Source organism: Phyllostomus hastatus, unplaced genomic scaffold, assembly GCF_019186645.2.
Source record: "Phyllostomus hastatus isolate PE091 unplaced genomic scaffold, TTU_PhHast_1.1 phas_scaffold_93, whole genome shotgun sequence".
Taxonomy (NCBI): Eukaryota; Metazoa; Chordata; class Mammalia; order Chiroptera; family Phyllostomidae; genus Phyllostomus; species Phyllostomus hastatus.
In genome coordinates this window covers 1,193,359-1,211,886 of record NW_025334042.1, presented here as the reverse complement: position 1 = coordinate 1,211,886, position 18,528 = coordinate 1,193,359, and the positions used below count along the sequence as shown (strand labels likewise).

At 33.5% G+C, this 18,528-nt stretch overlaps 1 protein-coding gene across 1 annotated transcript in view; it reads right to left on the bottom strand.

Annotated features, from left to right (window-relative positions):
- Positions 1-517: 517 nt before the first annotated feature.
- CAPS2 (calcyphosine 2) overlaps positions 518-18,528 on the bottom strand; it is a 30,982-nt gene continuing 12,971 nt past the window's right edge. Inside the window, 9 exon segments of the mRNA XM_045829676.1 lie at positions 518-1,085; positions 4,738-4,834; positions 7,207-7,326; positions 10,244-10,398; positions 11,915-11,991; positions 13,009-13,127; positions 15,755-15,848; positions 15,937-16,032; positions 16,849-16,923. Coding sequence (XP_045685632.1) covers positions 910-1,085; positions 4,738-4,834; positions 7,207-7,326; positions 10,244-10,398; positions 11,915-11,991; positions 13,009-13,127; positions 15,755-15,848; positions 15,937-16,032; positions 16,849-16,923 — 1,009 coding nt within the window. The 3' untranslated portion in view covers positions 518-909.

The following is an 18,528-nucleotide window of genomic DNA, read 5'->3' as shown; positions in this document are numbered from 1 at the left end:
TTATATGCCAAAAAAAAGGGTGTTTAGAATAACTTACATTCATCTTAAGGCACAAAATATCTTTTTATATTTTCACTGAGAATTACTAAATTATCCCTCAGTCCAAATATGTGATAATGTACTTTTTGAGATGCTTATTTAATAATCTAAGAAACCATCCCATCTCTTATTTTGTATTTTTTCTCACTAAATAATTCTGTGCAGGTTATAAGGATCACAGTTAAAAAACAAAATAGAAAGACAAATAGAACTGATCCCTAGAATAATTACATTGTGTTCTATTGAACAAACAACAGCACATAATTTAGAAGGCAAGGATTCACAAGTCTGTGTTTAAATATGCATTTTAGGGGTAGGCCTCCATCATTCAAAATATTTATGTGACAGAAAACATCCGTAATCACCTTGCACTGAAATTTTCTCTTGCATGTCCTTTAGTTCCATTAACATTTTCATATGTTTTCAACAAGTTGAACTAATTCAATCTTAAAAGCCTTGAGCCCAATTCCAATTTATCAAATTGAGAATGGTAGCAATTTTATTTTGGGAAATGAATAGAAAAAAATGGAAGGAAACTTGGTTACTACAATAAATGATTTCATATAATCTGATACAAATGTTACTTTCCTATGAAGGTTAATAAAAATAGCTCTGAAATATATTCAAAGTAAGTAATAAATAAAAAATAAAGATAAGTTCAAACTTATAGACAGGCAAGTACTCATACTTGCACATAAATATATACATACCCCTATATACTCCTTTCCGAATATTTCTCTTTCCAGACTCAACTTTTTTGAGGGGGGAAAAAAACAGAGTAGAGCTCTAGACAAATATATTCTAATGGTTGCTCATACTTTGCATTAAATTCATCTCTCCTTTAAAATGCTTAGGGCTAATTTTAAAAAACTAAATCCCCCATGGAGCACGTAAGATAGAAACAAAGTCCTCATCCTCTACCACTCCTATACTCAGACCTTCGTAGTAATCTTCAAATTCCCCATATGACACTTCATCAGACTTGCTGCAGGTGCCTTTTAGTGTTTCTAGAAAAGATAATTTGATTTCTTCCTCTGTGGAATGACCTGCAAAATAGTACTGACCATGTAACAATCTCCTTAAAATTTCAGGAAAATGACTGATGGTGGTAAAGAAATACTTAATCACCCTGTAAAATCTTTTCAACAATTCGAAATCTTACATCAAACTACCCTACAATTTATCTAAACATTTTCTTGCATAAACCAGAATTTAATGATAATGACTTTAACAAACATTGGAGGCATCTTTTAAACTTCTGATAGGGTGCATCCTCTCTGTAGAGGCAAAATAATAGTTAACTACCACAGATATCCTGATATTTCTTAACGTTTTAAAGGACTCACCTTCATTCCCATTAGAAAGAAGAAAACAAATGCTTACAAAGATTAACACAGTGATGTGATGTATGGAAGATATCTCTACATTCAGGCATTAGTTATGTTGTGAATCAGTTACTCACAATTGCAGCTAGAAAATATAACTGCAAATACAAGATTCAAGGGCCTATAAAATGTTTGCTGGAAGAACTTACACCTGATAAATATTCTATTTCCATCTCTTACATTAAGTAGGCTATTTTTATTGGCTTATATTAAATATGATTGACTTTATCCTATTAGAAGATTCTGAGAATCATATATGTAAATAATTGTAATTCTTTAGTTTGTTAAAGAGAAAACATAAAATATCTGAGTCTTTTTAAAAATTCACTTGATTTTTTAATTCAGAAAGAGAATAAACTATTTAAATAAGTAACTTTGACCATATTAAGGTCAGTTGGGGCAGAAATTCAATCTCAGCTTAAACACCATTCTCTTGGGAAGTTTTCACTGACCACCCCAAATGTAGGTTCTCCATCATAGAACTCTTCTCACTAATTTGCCACCCCCCTTACTACCTACCCTTGCTTGCACTGATCTACTCTCAGGATCTTAGAATAGAACAGGAAAAGAGACATTCATTAATTTTTTGATAGGAAAAGAAGACTTAAGAGATGAAAGGAAGCTATAGTCAGATAATAAAGAAAATAGAGGCCCATATGCAAGAGCAGAAAAAGTGTCTAAAAAAATATTTGGACTCCATAAATGATTTAATATTTTTAATTTATTTTTATAAGGATAGTTGGTATAAATCATTTTAAAGTCATATTGCATTTTAAAGTAACAAACTTAAATTGAAATACCACCTTAACTGTCCATCTAACAGAAGAGGCAAAATTATGGTAAGAGCTGGCTCTTTCTCAAACATAAGAGGTTCTCTGTTGGACTCAGGTAACAACTTATTGTAAAGTACCTTTTGAACTAAAAGAATAAAATCTGTTTTGAATAGCAAAATGCTTGCTGTCTCTTAGAAACATGAAAGAAATCAAGAACATTGACTATTTTAAAAAAACAGGTCAAATAAGGACTGAATACTTATGCTACACAAAGATAGTAATATAAAACAATAAAGTGAATTTATGATTGAATGTTAATCATGGATAAAAATTAATCAAGATCTAATCTATATAAAAATATATAGGGAGATTTCCCTCTCTGTTTACAATCCATATGTTTGAACAGAGCAATTTTCATACTATTTTTCTAAGAAAAAGATTTTTTATTTAAATTTATTTCAAATACTCAAGAAATTTGTACTTCCTTTGCATTCTCACCCAGGAAATACCTATCCTCTGTCATTTGTAACTAACCCTTCTTTTGCTTCTCTTAATATTTTAATAAACAACATTAGATTTCTACTACAATTACACAGAAAGACACTTGATAAATTCCATTTCTACTAAAGCTAAACATACTTTTTAAAATAAATTATTTAAACAAAGTAAAATATTTTTTTGTAGTTAAATTAAATTATGTCTGGCATAAAAGACTCAATTTGAAATTAATTAAAATTGTAAACACTCTAGATCCCAAAAATGGGCATGTGAATAAATTATAATTTGTAACGATATATTATAAAAAAAATTTTTACATGGTAACAGGTTTTCCTCTTTTTTAAACTGTATAGTTTGTTAGCTTATCTTCTTTAATCTGAATATAAAGACAATGGATGTAATTTCTTAAACTAACAAAACTTTATCCCACTACAAAACAAAAACCTTTACCAACAATTCAACGACAACTTAAGATTATTAGAAAAGACAAAGAGAAAAAAACAGATGGTGTTAAATCACCTAATTTTGAAATACGTAAACTATCTTGTTTTTATCTTTAATATGATTAGTTAAAGGAGAAAAGCAGAGAATGACATGGGTTTTAAGGGAAAGATATAATATGTATAACTAAGTAATTCTGTAAATTCTCTTTTGGCAACTGTAGTTCATTTAAAGTCCTTGATAAGCAAATGAAGCTATTTTGACCTAAAATATATTTTTAAAAATTGGGAAGTTAGTGGTGATTATTAACTTTAATCTTTGTAACAAATTCTGTTTCTTTTAACTTCACAATTAAACATAATAAATAAACTATAAGGGCTAATAACAGTAATAAACCTAAATAATTATAGTATATTTTTAATATTCAAAAGGAAATTCTAGAATAGTATTCTGTAGTATTTAATTATATAATCTAAAATATGAATTAGAAATTATTCATTAAATGTAAATTATAAATGGTCAACAAATATACAAAAAATATGTTTAACTTCCCTAGTAACCACAGAAATAAAAATTGTAAAAAATTTAGTCTATTAGATTGTCAAAAATATGAGGTAAAATGAATTCTTCAACTAATGGCAGTACAATCTGGTACAGCCATCTTACAAAGCAATTTGGAAGTATCAGTTAAAACTTGAAACATACATATTCTAAGTCATGATAGTACCCCAAGAAAATAGCATAATATAAGCCCAGGTAAACTGTAGTACATTGATTTTTAATAGAATAATATGCAGAAGAGAAAAAGAAGATAGCTCAATGTGGATTAACATAAAGAGCTCTAAAACATATTGTTGAGTATAAAAAGCAAACTACATAACACTGTGTTTCATGAACACTATGTTCATGAAAAAACTTCAAAAAGTATTAGATATTTATAGCACATATAAAGCTATGAAAATCCATAAAGACTGAAACATATGTATATATGAAAAAATAGTAATTGCTACCTTTATAGAGGGAAATGTAATGTAAAGAGGGAAGTTACTATGGCCAGATGCTTTCTATATCATGAAAATTCACTTATAAGTCAATTATGTAAAAATTAAGGTCAAAAGAAATATAATAGATAATAAATCTCTAGAATCACTTTGAGATATGTTCTATATCCTCACATTTTTATAGACATATGTATATTCATTACATGTATAGATCTATCCCTAGAGAAAGACATCCCCTCATTCTGCCTTAAATCTTCAAGTATAAACACATTCAGTAAAACTTACTCAGAGAATTTGCACATGTATTTATCTGTTCTCTATATCCATTCTGTCCTTTTCAACTCAAATTTCTCACTATCTCAATAGGAAATAAAAGTTCACTATTGATTATAAACATCAAAGAAAAAAATAAGTACAGATGATAGACCCAAGAATTTTTTAATGAATGTTAAATAACTCTCACTTTTTCAGTTTTAAAAATAATTGTTTATTCCTCCCTTAATGGCCTCAGGTCCACATTATGAATTAATATTATTTGAAGATACTGCTTTTTTAACTAACATTTTAGAAATATAATGCATTTTGACTCATAATAATTACCTGAAATCACTTCAGGATGCTTCTTTGCACAGTAACATTTTCTTATGTCCATAATAGGCACACTTCCAGTTTTGTTGAAATCCAGTTTCATAAAGGCCTAAATAATGACAGAAATATTATTTTTTCTATGAAACCATTGGACATGTGAGCCTAACTTTTTATTCTGCAGTAGTTATTTATAGGTTCTAAACAAGACAGTTTAAGAATACTAAACTGGTATAAGATGGCAGAATCATGAATACAAGGAAGAAAGGTAATGGAGCAAGATGGTTGTTGGCACCGGTTCAACACCAACTGGAATCCCCAATCTGCACTACACAATGAAGAAGGAAAATGTATCCAGTGCAAACAACTCAATTGTAAATTGTAGCATGGCTGTGGAACAACTCCATAGCGTTACAGCTCTATATGAAACAGCAGGCTGGGCAAAAGCATTGCTGCAAGGTGGTCCTCAGGAGGGGTGGACCTTGAGTGAGGCCCCTCTCACAAAGCTCTGCTCCCATCCAGTGCTCCACTCTGCTCTGGTCTGCTTTGCTCTAGTCTGAGGAGATGTTTTCAATGTTTCAACTACAACTGGGGAAAGCAGTTTCAGTCTTCAACAGAAAAATAAAATGCCCCGAGTCAAAGGAAAGCTGACTTATAGAGAGAGAAGACCCCATCCATGGACCCTAATTGGTCCATCCTCATGCAAATGAGGACTCCAAATCCTAGCAGTTTGGTTTAAAAGGCACTGTCCTGATTGGTCAGAATGGGGCTTCTCTGATTGGTTGGTAGGATGCTAATGAGAGTATAGCTGCACAGCTCCAATTGGCAAGGAAAGCCTCAGTCCAATTGGTTGAAATACAATCCCAGGAACTCCTGTATAAGGGCTGGCTCCTATAAGAGAAACACACTGCAGCCAGGCAGTTCCCTGCAGGCTTCCCCCTGAAGCATGGTGTGTGTGAGATGCTCCTGTTTAGGAATGGCTGCTAGGCTCTGTTTATGCATTTGAGAACTGTCACCAGGAGTCCTTCTGGGTAGGTATCTTCTTTCCAGTTTTATCACTTTTTAGCACTTTGACTTTGATAAGGTAATCTAACCTCTGTTGCCTTGGCTCTCCTCCTCTGCACACTGGAGTTAGGTTAAAAATCTGTCTGGTAAGTTCCAGTTTAAGATTCACATGAAACTGATCAATGGCTAAAACAAACTGCCAGAACTATTTTGACATATAAGTGAATTTCCAAATATTCCATCACTAAAATCTAAGAACTTATTAAGTTAAAAATGGAATCATTGGGGTGGACCTAATCCAATGTGACTGGTGTCTGTATAAAAAGAGATTAGGGTGAAGACAACACAGACTGAGGGATGGCTATGTGGGCATTCAGGAAGAAGATAGTTACAACCCAAGGAGAGAAGCCTCAGGGGAAACCAAACTTGCTGAAACCTTGGTCTTATGCTTCAAGCCTCCAGAATTTGGGGACATAGATTTCCGTTGTTTAAGCCACCCAAACTGTGGCACTTGTTATGACAGCCCTCGCAAACTAATACCGTACTTTATAACACTACTTTTGTCCTCTACTCCAAACACCAAGATAAACAAAGGAGACAACTCTCAGGTTTCTACTTCCGATACCCAAACCTGTCACCAGGATATGTAAAGTACCAATAAATGCAAATTTATAAACACTATGAGGTGAATTTGTTTGGCTTAAGGTATTTTTGTGTGTCTGTTGGCCAGTTAAGATTTTGATATTTTTCTATTCGTGATTGATACATGATGTAATTTTCTATACGCCTCTATGTGCAATAGCTTTGTTCAGTATTAGATACATATACATTTTATATTAGGCACATGAACAAAAGGAAAAGAAAACTACATTGCTCAAAAGTATGTTCTAAAACTGGCTACCAGAACTGGATTAACTTGTAGCTTCCTATAAAAACCAGGACTCCTGTTTTTTAATTCCAATTTAACATAATTGTTTTAATCCACATTTTAACATTTAACATGCATATTATAAAAACCAGAAAACCATCTTAGTCATCCTAAGATAGCACATACTGAGCACCTTGACCACAGCAAAGCCACAACATAAAGCTGTATATATTAGCTCATTCAGACCTTATAACAACTCTGTAAGACAAGGAACTGAGGTTGGGGATATTTAAAAACACATATAGTCACAGAACTAGTAATTTATGGAGCCAGCAATTTATGGAACTAGTAATTTATGAGCCAAAATTTGATTCAGATTTTATTTTCCCTTTATAATATTTCCTAAAACAAATGCACAAATTATTTAGCTTTATCTTGGGAGAGTTGTATTTGTACATGGTTTTTTCTTTGTGCTTTACTAAAACCAAAACACATTATAGGTAAGGGATTTAAACATTTTCAATGGTAATTCATTAAAGTTTTAAAATAAGGAACCTAACAATCTATTAAAAGAAACTACATGCATTTGAAAGATTACTTAACAAACTTACCTTTCGAACAAATGATTTCCTGTATTCGTTCATTTCACCAATAATGGCACGTTTGAATTCTCCATAATCAACCTTGCCATTGCCACTGTCATTCAGAATCAGCCATAAAGACTCAAAATCCTAGAAATAATACACAGACCAACCATTCTTACACCCCCTTAAGTTGTACATGACTACACATTAATAGTATTTCGTTACATCTTTTGTAGTCCTAGACAAAGTAAAAAATTCTGTATAAATCCAACCAAAGCCACTCAGAGAGCTCTTTAAAGAAACTCTGTGGTGGGCAGTTCTGTAGACTTAATAACCATTTCAGAGAGGCATTAAGACACAAATTAACTTTAAATTCAATTCCTTTCTATACAAAAATTAAAAAATGCCATTTAGCTGCATTTGAACATTTAGTTCTTTTTACATATTATATCTGTGACAATTAGAAGGTCACTTCAGGCTCTGGGATGCCTCCAACAGCATTAGGACCACTATTTCTGTTGATCTTCATGCTTGAAAGTATAAAGCATATTTGAATGACTCTAATATTATTCCATAATTTACACCAAAAGATTTTACTTTGAGTAAATCCCTTATGCAAATTTGTTCATTTTACCATTGCCACTTACTGTATTTGCAAATGCACTATTTAATAGAATGCTCTATTCCCACCCAACTGTTCTATTTGCTCACCCAACTCATAGAATACTAGAAATAAAAAGATAACACTAGAGGCTTAAAATAAATAATTTTCAAGAACTGAATAATTTATCCAAAGTGGCAACAAATTTATGTAACTCTTTTTCAGATATGGTACAAAATGAAAAATGATAATTCAGTTGAAAATAACTGAGGCTAATTCAATCATACTATTTCTATAGAAATTAAGCTATTAAGTTGTATACCAATTTTCTTTTTAAATTTTCCATCAGAGAGAGCAACTATGCCTTATGACAAACTAGTTCTACAATTAGGCTGGTGATTCTTATCTTCTTATTTTACAGTCACTTACATTTGTTTATCATTGTATGGTCAGTCTCCAGTGATATCAGGGAGGGAAAACAGGGACTATTATTTAAAACATATGAAAAAGGGGGGAAGCTTACTCATATTTTCATTATATATGTTCTCCCTATAACAGGTACCTTATACAATTTTTTTTAGTTTTTAATCCTGAACCTAATCATAAAAATATAGCAAACCAATCAAAAAGGGAAGTTCTGTGGTGATGCAGAGAATACAGCCTGGTCCAGATTATCTGGGTTCTTAATTTTACCTCAGTTATTAATTACCTGTATAACTGCTGATAAAGACACCAAGGCTTTCTAATTCTCTATTGCTGTCTTTTTTTGGTTTTTGTTTTTGTTTTGTTGTATGAAAGGAAGAGGCCGTTTGATAACTCACAGTGTGTGTCACAAGGTGGGCGGTGAGATTAAACATTGCAAAACCACAAAAGTTAGGTTTGTCACAACAGTAATATACAAAATCACACTGGTACAGGTTTTATAGTCAATGAACTATATTCCCGTGTAATTTTCTCACTCGAGCTTCACAGCTCAAATACTCTGACTCTAAGCATTACCTCTGGATTGCCCAGGCAGAGCCTATCAATTCAAAAAGTGACAAGACCTACTCAAGATCACACAGTTCAAGTAGTTAGCCTAAGACTTGAACCTCTGTCTCATAAATTCAACTTCCAGTGTTCCCTCCACAAAATACATTATATCTTGTGACAAGACTGTTGAAGCAAAAATGAACAATGAAGAAGATTTTTTAACTAAAACTCTTAAGGTAGATTTGTTCCAAATTCATACTTTTATAATAAAATCCAAACTTCTTAGCAAGGCATGAAAGGCTTTAATGTAATAGACCCTCCTAAGCCTATTTCTCTTCATTCTTCTCTTCTCCTCCCACCCATCTATCCATTTAAAGTAATGCATTGTATATTTATTTATTCAGTGCTTGCTGTATGCCAGATTCTATTGAGAGGTGTTAGAAACAGAGCAGGAAACTAGAAGCACCCTGGTCCCTGACCTGATGGGGTTAACATTCTACTTGCAGACGAAGTGGCCCAAAGAAAATAAAATGGGGTATGGTCAGTCTCCAGTGATATCAGGGAGGGAAAACAGGGACTATTATTTAAAACATATGAAAAAGGGAGGAAGCTTACTCATATTTTCATTATATATGTTCTCCCTATAACAGGTACCTTATATAATTTTTTTTAGTTTTTAATCCTGAACCTAATCATAAAAATATAGCAAACCAATCAAAAAGGGAAGTTCTGTGGTGATGCAGAGAATACAGCCTGGTGCAGAGGACCAGACATCAGAGGGGGTTCGCCTATAGACAGAAGTGTCAGGGCGTACTCTGAGTAGGGAAAGCTATGGTCTGAATGATGAGAAAATCTAACCATGCAAAGGTCTAGAGGAAGACTACTCACAGCAGAGGGAACAGTATGTGTGAAGGCTCTGGGGGCAGGGAGTGAGGGGACACTGGCAGTTCCTGGGCAGGCCACACTCCCTCTGTCCTCCATGCTTTCACAGTGTGCTCCTCTTTTTGTGAACTCTCCAGTGTCTGATCCACACTCCTCCCCTGTTGTCTGCTTAATTCCTCATCTTTAAAATTCAGCTCAGATATATCCCCCGCCAGGAATCTTTCTATGATTTTCCCTCTCCTTCCCTATAACATGGTTTGGAATTTATGTCGGGTGTTCTGAAAGCATTCTCTATTTAACACATATCATATTGTTTTGTAATCATTTATATTTTTCAATCCTTTTGTTAGGAAGACCTTACAGTGTATCTTCTCAGAGCTTAGGACAATGGCTAGTTAACATGCTCTTTATATATGTATATATGAATATAATAGAAGAATGAATGTTGAAATTTTAAAAACCAACAGGGTTTGTTACCTGATGGCTGAACAGTAACATCAGGGCCTAAAGAAAAAGGAGACAAATGAACTACTAAAATTTCAGTGAAGAAGTGAATATTGCCTAAGAATAATAAATCATTTACTGCAGTGAAGTATCTGTGATACATACCTTTTCAGACACTTGTAAGTGAAATACTTTTAGAGCTTGCTTAAAATCTGATTTATCTAAAAGTCCATTTCCTTCTTTGTCCAATTGTTGAAAGTATTTTCCCAAACCAGTCAAAATACGAACACCTTTCTTATGTAGCTGTTTTTTTAGCTCATCTGTTTAGGAAGAGGAGAGATGGGAACTAATACTTCCTATTCACAAGTGTATCAAATTGCAATTGTCTCTCATGTAAGAAAATTAAAGGGATGTCACTGTTATAAGAAGTGCCAACCAAATCATATGTATGACTGATAAAAAAATACTTTTGGAAAATAGATTTCCTTGTAATAAAGGTTAGATATAAAATTATGTGTAAATATACCAGAACTATAGCACCACTGTGTGGTGAAAGTATTGTATTTTAAATGTAGGAAAATAATGTCACTTGAGCAGTATCAAAATAACCTAAATGTTACAAATAAAATTTTATTTTCTAGGCATTCTCCTCATCTAATAACACTACATTTTTCATCTCTTTCTTCTGTCTTTATGCTACCAACTGAATTACAAAATTGACACCAGTCAAGTCACTCAAGAATTATCAGTTCAAAATAATTTGCAATTTTCAAGTTATAACGTATATGTGAAATGGCATCAAGGCTTTGGAGTGTTATCCCATGCCGACCCTTTTAAAGTAACCCTTTCTTCCAGGAATTCATAAGAGATTATATTCTCAGGCCCCAGCATTCTCTTTGTGGGTCATTAACTGGTTTCACTTAATGAAGTTTGTGCCATTTTAAGAACATATAGGGAACTTTACTAAAGTAGTTACTAAATGCAATACATTAGAGGAAGTACATGTCATCAGATAAAACAGTGACAAATACTGCATTGACCATGATAGAATAAACAATTTACTAACAATGACATCAAGAAAATTTGAGACTTCAAATACCAATTCCAGACAACTTTGAAAATTTCTAGTCTTCTTACTCCCTGATTGCCTTTGAATGATAAACCAGAATTTATTAAAATCCATAAATTACATGTTGATTTCCTGTGGTTACTTATAGACTATGAAATTGAGTACAAGAATTATCTGAACTTATCATACTGTAGTAGTTAAAAAATTAGACTCTAGAAACAAAATATGCAACATGTTTGAGTGTCCAAAGCCTGCATATATTACAACTATCAAAAGTTAATAAAACAGATTATTTTCCCCATTTTAGAGATGAAGAAGAGGTACAAGAGATTTGCACAGTCGTATGTCTAATGAATGACAGAGTCCAAACAACTGTGACTTCTACTCTCAGGTCTTTTACACTAGGTGACCACCTATCTCTTTAGGATGTCATCTAATGCATGAGACAAGTATTATATTACAAAATTAGCTACATTTGATTCAGTTCATGAATAAAATCCGTATCATTAAGTTCTTTCTAGAATTGTTATATTCATAATTCAAAGAATACCAGTTATTCAATTAGAATCATTAAAGTAGGAGAAACCTTAAAAGTATTTTTAGACATATATATATATAATTAACTTTCAAAAAGATAGGCAAAATGGAAATATAAATTAAGTGCCACAAAACTAAGAAATATCTGAAAAATATTGTTTTACTATGTACAAACAAAATTGTTAAACATTTGAAATACTCAAGAGTGCAATAAAATGATACATACATACCTTGAATGGCTTTAAAGACCAGCCTATCACTGGCTTCTTGACTGGTTGTATCATCCTCATGTTCCACAGAATCAGTCCTGCAATTGACATGTTCACAGTGAAAAAAATACATTCTGTTGTGCAACCTTGAGTATGGAGACTCTAAGCTCTTCCCCATTCTAGATTAAATGAAAGTCTCATCAAAGTTGGAAGAGTACCAAGATTAATCAAATCCCACCTTCTACCTACTGATTTAATTCCCAGGAGGATTAAATATACTAAAGGCTAAAATTCTTAAAACCTTCCAACAGGTATCTTTAAGATTATATTCATTTTTTTAGCTATTTTGGTATCCTTTTAAAATAATTAAAACTATTAAATTTAAAAGCAGTTTTGCCTTATAAAGCATAAAATGTAAAAATATTGTATTAGAAAGCCAAAAAGTGCATTCATTTTGAACTACACAGTAAAATGACATAGTAAATAAAAACTACCTTATAGCCAATTTGTGGGATATGGCCTCTGGTGCACATACAGTACAGCAATTATTAGCATTCTGAATTATATTTATTACCAAGAAATACTTGTAAGAATAGCATGTATTTACCACTAAGAATCACTCAGCAAGAATAACAGCACATAAGAGCATATATAAAATATAATTGAAACAGCTCAAATTCATTTAAATGCATTTTTCATTCATAGCATTATTCTTTCATTATTCACATTACCAATAAATACTATAACATGTAGAAGCTGAGACATTTTTTAGTGCTAAAAAATATCACACTAAAATGTGGGGAAAAATATTGTACTGTATCCCATCCTTCAAATTTTATTGCTTTGTTAGCATCTCATAAAAGTGTTATAGCAAAGGCAAATTAATAAAGTACCTTTAACATAAAATGGGACATTTTTGTTCTTTACTTGATTGTAACTATTCCAGCACATGGAGTATAAGATAACACATAAAATAGATAAACATAGCTATGCTTTGTTTTAAAAAATATAAATCTAACTAAAGTCAAAATACTTTCAGATTGAATCTCATTTTAAAGTAACAAATAATAGTGTTTTCACTTACTTTCAAAGTGACATATGTACGTTTGACTTACCTGAATGAATCGAAAGCTATCTGATCAATATTTGTGATTCGAAGTATAAGTAATGTGCTTTCTTTTATGCTTTCTGGAAGTGTGTGATGATCAGAGCTTAAAAATGTCAAGTTTGCACCCTAAAAGAAATAACAAATGAATTACCTAAAGCTTAGAAAATCTTATAAGGAGTAAAACACAACTAATACTAATTTTAAATATTCTATTTTGATTATGTGACATGGTGTTCTTTTATAATGATTTTTGGCAATGGGGAAAGGTAGAATAACTGTAACTGAACAATAAAATTTAAAAATTTTTAAAATAAAATCATAAGAACAATTAAAAAATAAGATATTTGATCATATCAACATAAAAATAAATAAAAATAAAAACAGAGGAATTTGATAGTAAAACATAAATAAAAAATAAAAAGCATTTTAAAGACCATTTAGAAACCACACAGGCTTCAGTTAATAATAAAGGAATAACCTCTCAATCAATCTCTAAATTAGAATAATCTTCTATTTAACAATCCTTGTAAAAAATAATGTCAGAACTCCATTTTTATAAGAATCTGAGGAAGAAAAGATAAATTCTTTGAGGAATTGTTTAGGAAAAGACCTTGGTGGGGCATATAGAAAAGATACATTACAGAGTAACATCTGGAAAGCAAAAGAAAATCCCCTCCCCCCACAAAAATGAAGGAAAAAGGAGAATATGCCCTGGCTCGTGTGGCTCAGTGGATTGAGTGTCGGCCTGCAAACCAAAGGGTCACTGGTTCAATTCCCAGTCAGGGCACCTTCCTGGGTTGCAGGCCAGGTCCCCAATAGGGGGAACATGAGTGCAACCACACATTGATGTTTCTCTCCTTCTCTTTCTCCTTCCCTTCTCCTCTGCCTTAAAATAAATAAAATCTTTGAAAAGAGAGAGAGAGAGAAAGGTAGAATATTTCTGCCATTCCTCTCTCTCTCTGTAAATAGAGCTTCAGGGACGGAATAATAATAATAATAATAAATTTTTAAAAAAGAAATGGAATTTTTTAGGGAGGAGGAAAAGATGCAAGGAGTCAAAAAAAATGAAGAGAAGGGCTTTTACCATGGGAAATACTCAAGGGACATATTTCTAAGAATGAGAGTGTCTTATCATAAATTGTAAGTTGCTGACACGCTGTAGTGTTAATCTCTCTCCATGTTCCTTTCAAAATGTCTGTCACATACACAAGGCATCATCTGCACAGTTTGCGTGCCAATTCCACCCACCTACCTCTTCCTTCTTTTCTTCCTTCCTTTCTTTCATGGAAGTCACTAAACGGAGCAGAGTTCTACATCTCCTCAAGTGACAAGGAACAGAAATAGTGGGAATAAGGCATCAACGACACTAAATTAGTGGAGACAGCACTCGGAGCTGGAGGTAACTGCAACTGTGGAACAGGCATAAGCATCCTTTCTGTGAGCTGTGAAATTGGAGTCGAAGCTGGTTTCCTCCAGATGCCAAGACGCAGACTTGAGTGACGTATATATATATTTTTATTTAACTCAAGTTTAAGATGTGAAGTTTTCCTCACCTCCAATCTCTTACCTAACAGTTACTACGTCTTAATGATTCTACATCCTAAAGATTTTTGTTTGTTTGTTTTATTTTTCTAATTAGCTCACAGCAACAGCCATCTGTCTAATTCAGGTTGCCATAACATCCTTCCTAAATTTACATGTTCAACCCAATCTGGTTCTTTACACCTAGTCTTTAATCTGTTCCCCACATTGTAACCAGGCGATCTTTCTAAATCACAAACTTAATGTCACCTCTCCCCCTTCCATCCACATCTTATCTTTCAATGACTCTCCAACACCTTTCAGATAACTCTTTAACAGGGGCTGCGTGCGCTTCAGTTCCCACTCATTCCTGACAACACCAACCTTGAACTCTATACTCCATAAAGATTTTCCTTACCCTCGCCTATCCCCCTACACCACCTAGCTAACTCCTTCTGTAGGTGAAGTTTACATGGCATTTTCTTCAGAAAGCCCCATGACCCCATAAAACTAAATGGTTACCTCTCCTATCTGAATGTTTCCCATTAGACTAAACTCCACAAAAGCAGGAAGAGTCTTACTCACTGTTCTATTTCTGATGCTTAGCCTATGCATATATATTCGTTACGATCCCTGTGAATAGCACTGCATTTTAATCACAAGATAATGTGTGACTGTAATGACTTAAAATGTAAGAACACTACACAATTTGTGACATTATGTATGATTGACACATTCTAAAAAGATCTGTGTAATTCACCCTGTGCCAGAAGTTATATGAGATGGGAAAATCACAAGGATAAGTTAACAGATATATGACTGCTCCAGAAGCCAACTACCCCTCTGCATGAGGGAAAAAAATGTGCATCCTCAGAAGATAAGCCTGTTCTAGGGGGAGCATCACTCCTAGTTCTATTGAAGTGTCCACTTACTTAATGGTACAGCCATGTAAAGCCTTGAAAAATACCAAGAGACAAATTCTCCTGGGCTTATACTATGGATTTAGGGGGCAGGAGGAGCAGAAGGTAGTGTTAAAGGGCATAAAAGCTGAGCCAGAGAGGCAGAACCTCCTGGGACACATTAACCATGAGCCACTCACACAAGTAAATGCCCCTGCTCAGGAAGGACAGAAAATCAGCCAAAGATGAGAAGCCCTGCTCTGCCAGCCCCACAGGATCCCACAAAACCCAATATCTGGAATTAAAACTTCTGTACGCACACCCTTAACTTACAGTATAAAAATCACCAAGTTGGTATTGTTTTCCTTTTCTTCATCCACGCTGATGACTATAAATGTTTTTTTGAATAAAAGGAAGCACATTTGTTCTAGAAGTTAAATGACAAAAATGTGAGGTCACTCAGCTTCTCTCAGAAGTAATCATCTTGAGAGTTGTAACAGTGCTTTATGGCATACCTATTTTTCCCAAATTGCCGATATTCATAAATTGTAAGGGACTGGTCATGAATAAAAAAAAACCCAACCAGCTCTCTGCAAGCATCACGTCCATTTCTACAAAAAGAGAATAATATCAAAGATTTTTGTCAGAGGAAAAAAAATAACTCCCTCAAATGTGTGGCAATAGCAAGGGATACAGGAAGCAACAGGGAAAACATGCCACAGCTTGCTTACGTATCGATTTAAGGTGCGTTTGGAGACAAGCTTTAATTACACTGGTATGAATATGGAATACAGATTACTAATTTGATAGATAGAAACTTTTAAGATAAAGTGAAAGATCTTTTAAAAATGTTGAGCTTGCAAGAAGCTACTCAATGATATATACTTATTACCCTTTGTCCTAGAAAGTTTAAAATCATTAAACAAACATGATAATTAAAAATAAAACTTTACCATTAGTATACACAAAGAATATCAAGTAGCATTATGTTTTCCTGGAAATTTGTAAGACTGAGAAAGAGATTTAAGAATCACCCACTTAGTCATCTTCTTGAATCTATCAATAATCTGTTAACTAAAGCCATTGCATGAAATTACATAAAGCAGCTTACATAAAGGTTAACTTTTTAATGGTTTATAATCTTCTAGTAGTAATATATACCTTTGTAAAGTTCACTTCTACATTTCTTTTTGAAAGACATTTTAAATCACATTTTAAATGACTTCTAGTTAAAATGCTTTTCTTTAGGTTCATACTTCCAATAACTTTTGTCGCATTAACTTATATGCGTTACTCAAAAATGTTCTAAATTCACATTTTCACTTGTTTGTGATAAATTTAACTAATCTCATTATTGTTACTTCTATTTGAAATCAAAATACATTTTATAATCCCAAGATTTAAACATTTAATAAAGTCATAATTACCTTGATATGATCCTACCATCAAATTGAACTTTATGAGAAAGCATATTTTCAGTTAATGTAGAATGCGTCCTTACCCTGTTAAGGAAGGGACTAGTCAAAGAACATGTATGGGTGGCCCCTGGACATGGACAATGGCGTGGGGACTGACTGTGGGAGTGGAAGGCAGGGGGATGGAAGGGGGCAAAGGGAGGAAAATTAGGACAACTCTAATAGAATAAACAATAAAAAAAGAGAAATACATTAGTCAACAATTATTTTAAAGTTATATACATTTGATATAAACAATAAAAGTACAAAAAAGTTAACATTTTGAAATGCACAAATTGCATTAGGATGAACGTATAAACCTCTCTTTTTCAGATTGTTCACTGTAACCAACACATATGAAATAACCCTAAAATACAGTATTTAAGCATAACAATTTCTATGTAGAATGAATAGTGACATAGTGCTATAAAAGTAAGTACTGAACAAAGACAGCACATTTGTGACTGAAACTACTTCAGCGTAACCTGATAGGCATTTCTAGCCCTATTCCCCTTGCTTCCCTTCCACCACAGAATTTGTTTTCTTAGCCTCTTTAATTTGAGGTGACTAAGGGACCCAGTTCTGCCCATAAACTCCCAAGAAAGACTTTGTTTTGTCCTGGTAAGAGAGTGGCACGTGAGGAGTTCCTGCCTGCGAACACGGCAGGGATATGATGCTTGGAGCTGCTGTGGCCATCAAGCAACCATGTCAGAAAGGCCAATGAAACCTCAAGAAAGCCAGCCCAGAGCTGTGCCATCTCTGAGCCACTGAACTAAAACCAGCAACAATCCCAAGCAGCTAGTTATATATGAAAAATAAATCCTGACTTGGTTAAGCCACTATCAGTCAGGTTTTCAGTTAGGGGTAGCTCAAAACATTCCTTACCAAAGTAACAGAAGAGTGGAAGAGTGTTAGATGAGGTTTTTAGCCTTGAAATCGGCCTAGCTATGAGACCTCAGACCAGTTATTTAATCTGTATGGCCTTGAGACAGCACTGAATAATCTTACAAAGATGGGTAATTCTTAAAATTCTGTTTAATATTATTAAGCAAAACCCAAATGCACACACTTTGGCACTCTACTACTGTCTTCTTTATGCTCAGAAATCTAAAGGTCCAGTGATATCTTTATTCACCTATCTAAATAGTTTTATAATATTCCCTTAGGTATAATAGCATCAAAGTAATGTAAACAGTCATATGGGGCATGGAGATCTTGAAATGTTATGCCTCTATAAAATCTAGGTCTCTGTGAAAGGTAAGTAATTTACAGCCAACAAGAGTCAGTGGACCAAGTGAGTTTGTGAACAAAAAACTCAAGCTAAAACTTTGGACATCTCAATTCAATTGAACCCATTAGTATTAATTTGTTTATTGAATGCCCATTCTGAGCCATAAACAATTCTAAATGCTGAGAAAATAATAGCAGTAATAATAGCTACCATTTATTGAAAACTTCCTAGACACTAGTTATTTTTTTTAGATTTTATTTATTTATTTTTAGAGAGGGAAGAGAGGGAGAAAGAGAGAGAGAGACATCAATGTGCAGTTGCTGGGGGTCATGGCCTGCAACCCAGGCATGTGCCCTGACTGGGAATCGAACCTGCGATGCTTTGGTTCTCAGCCCAAGCTCAATCCACTGAGCTACACCAGC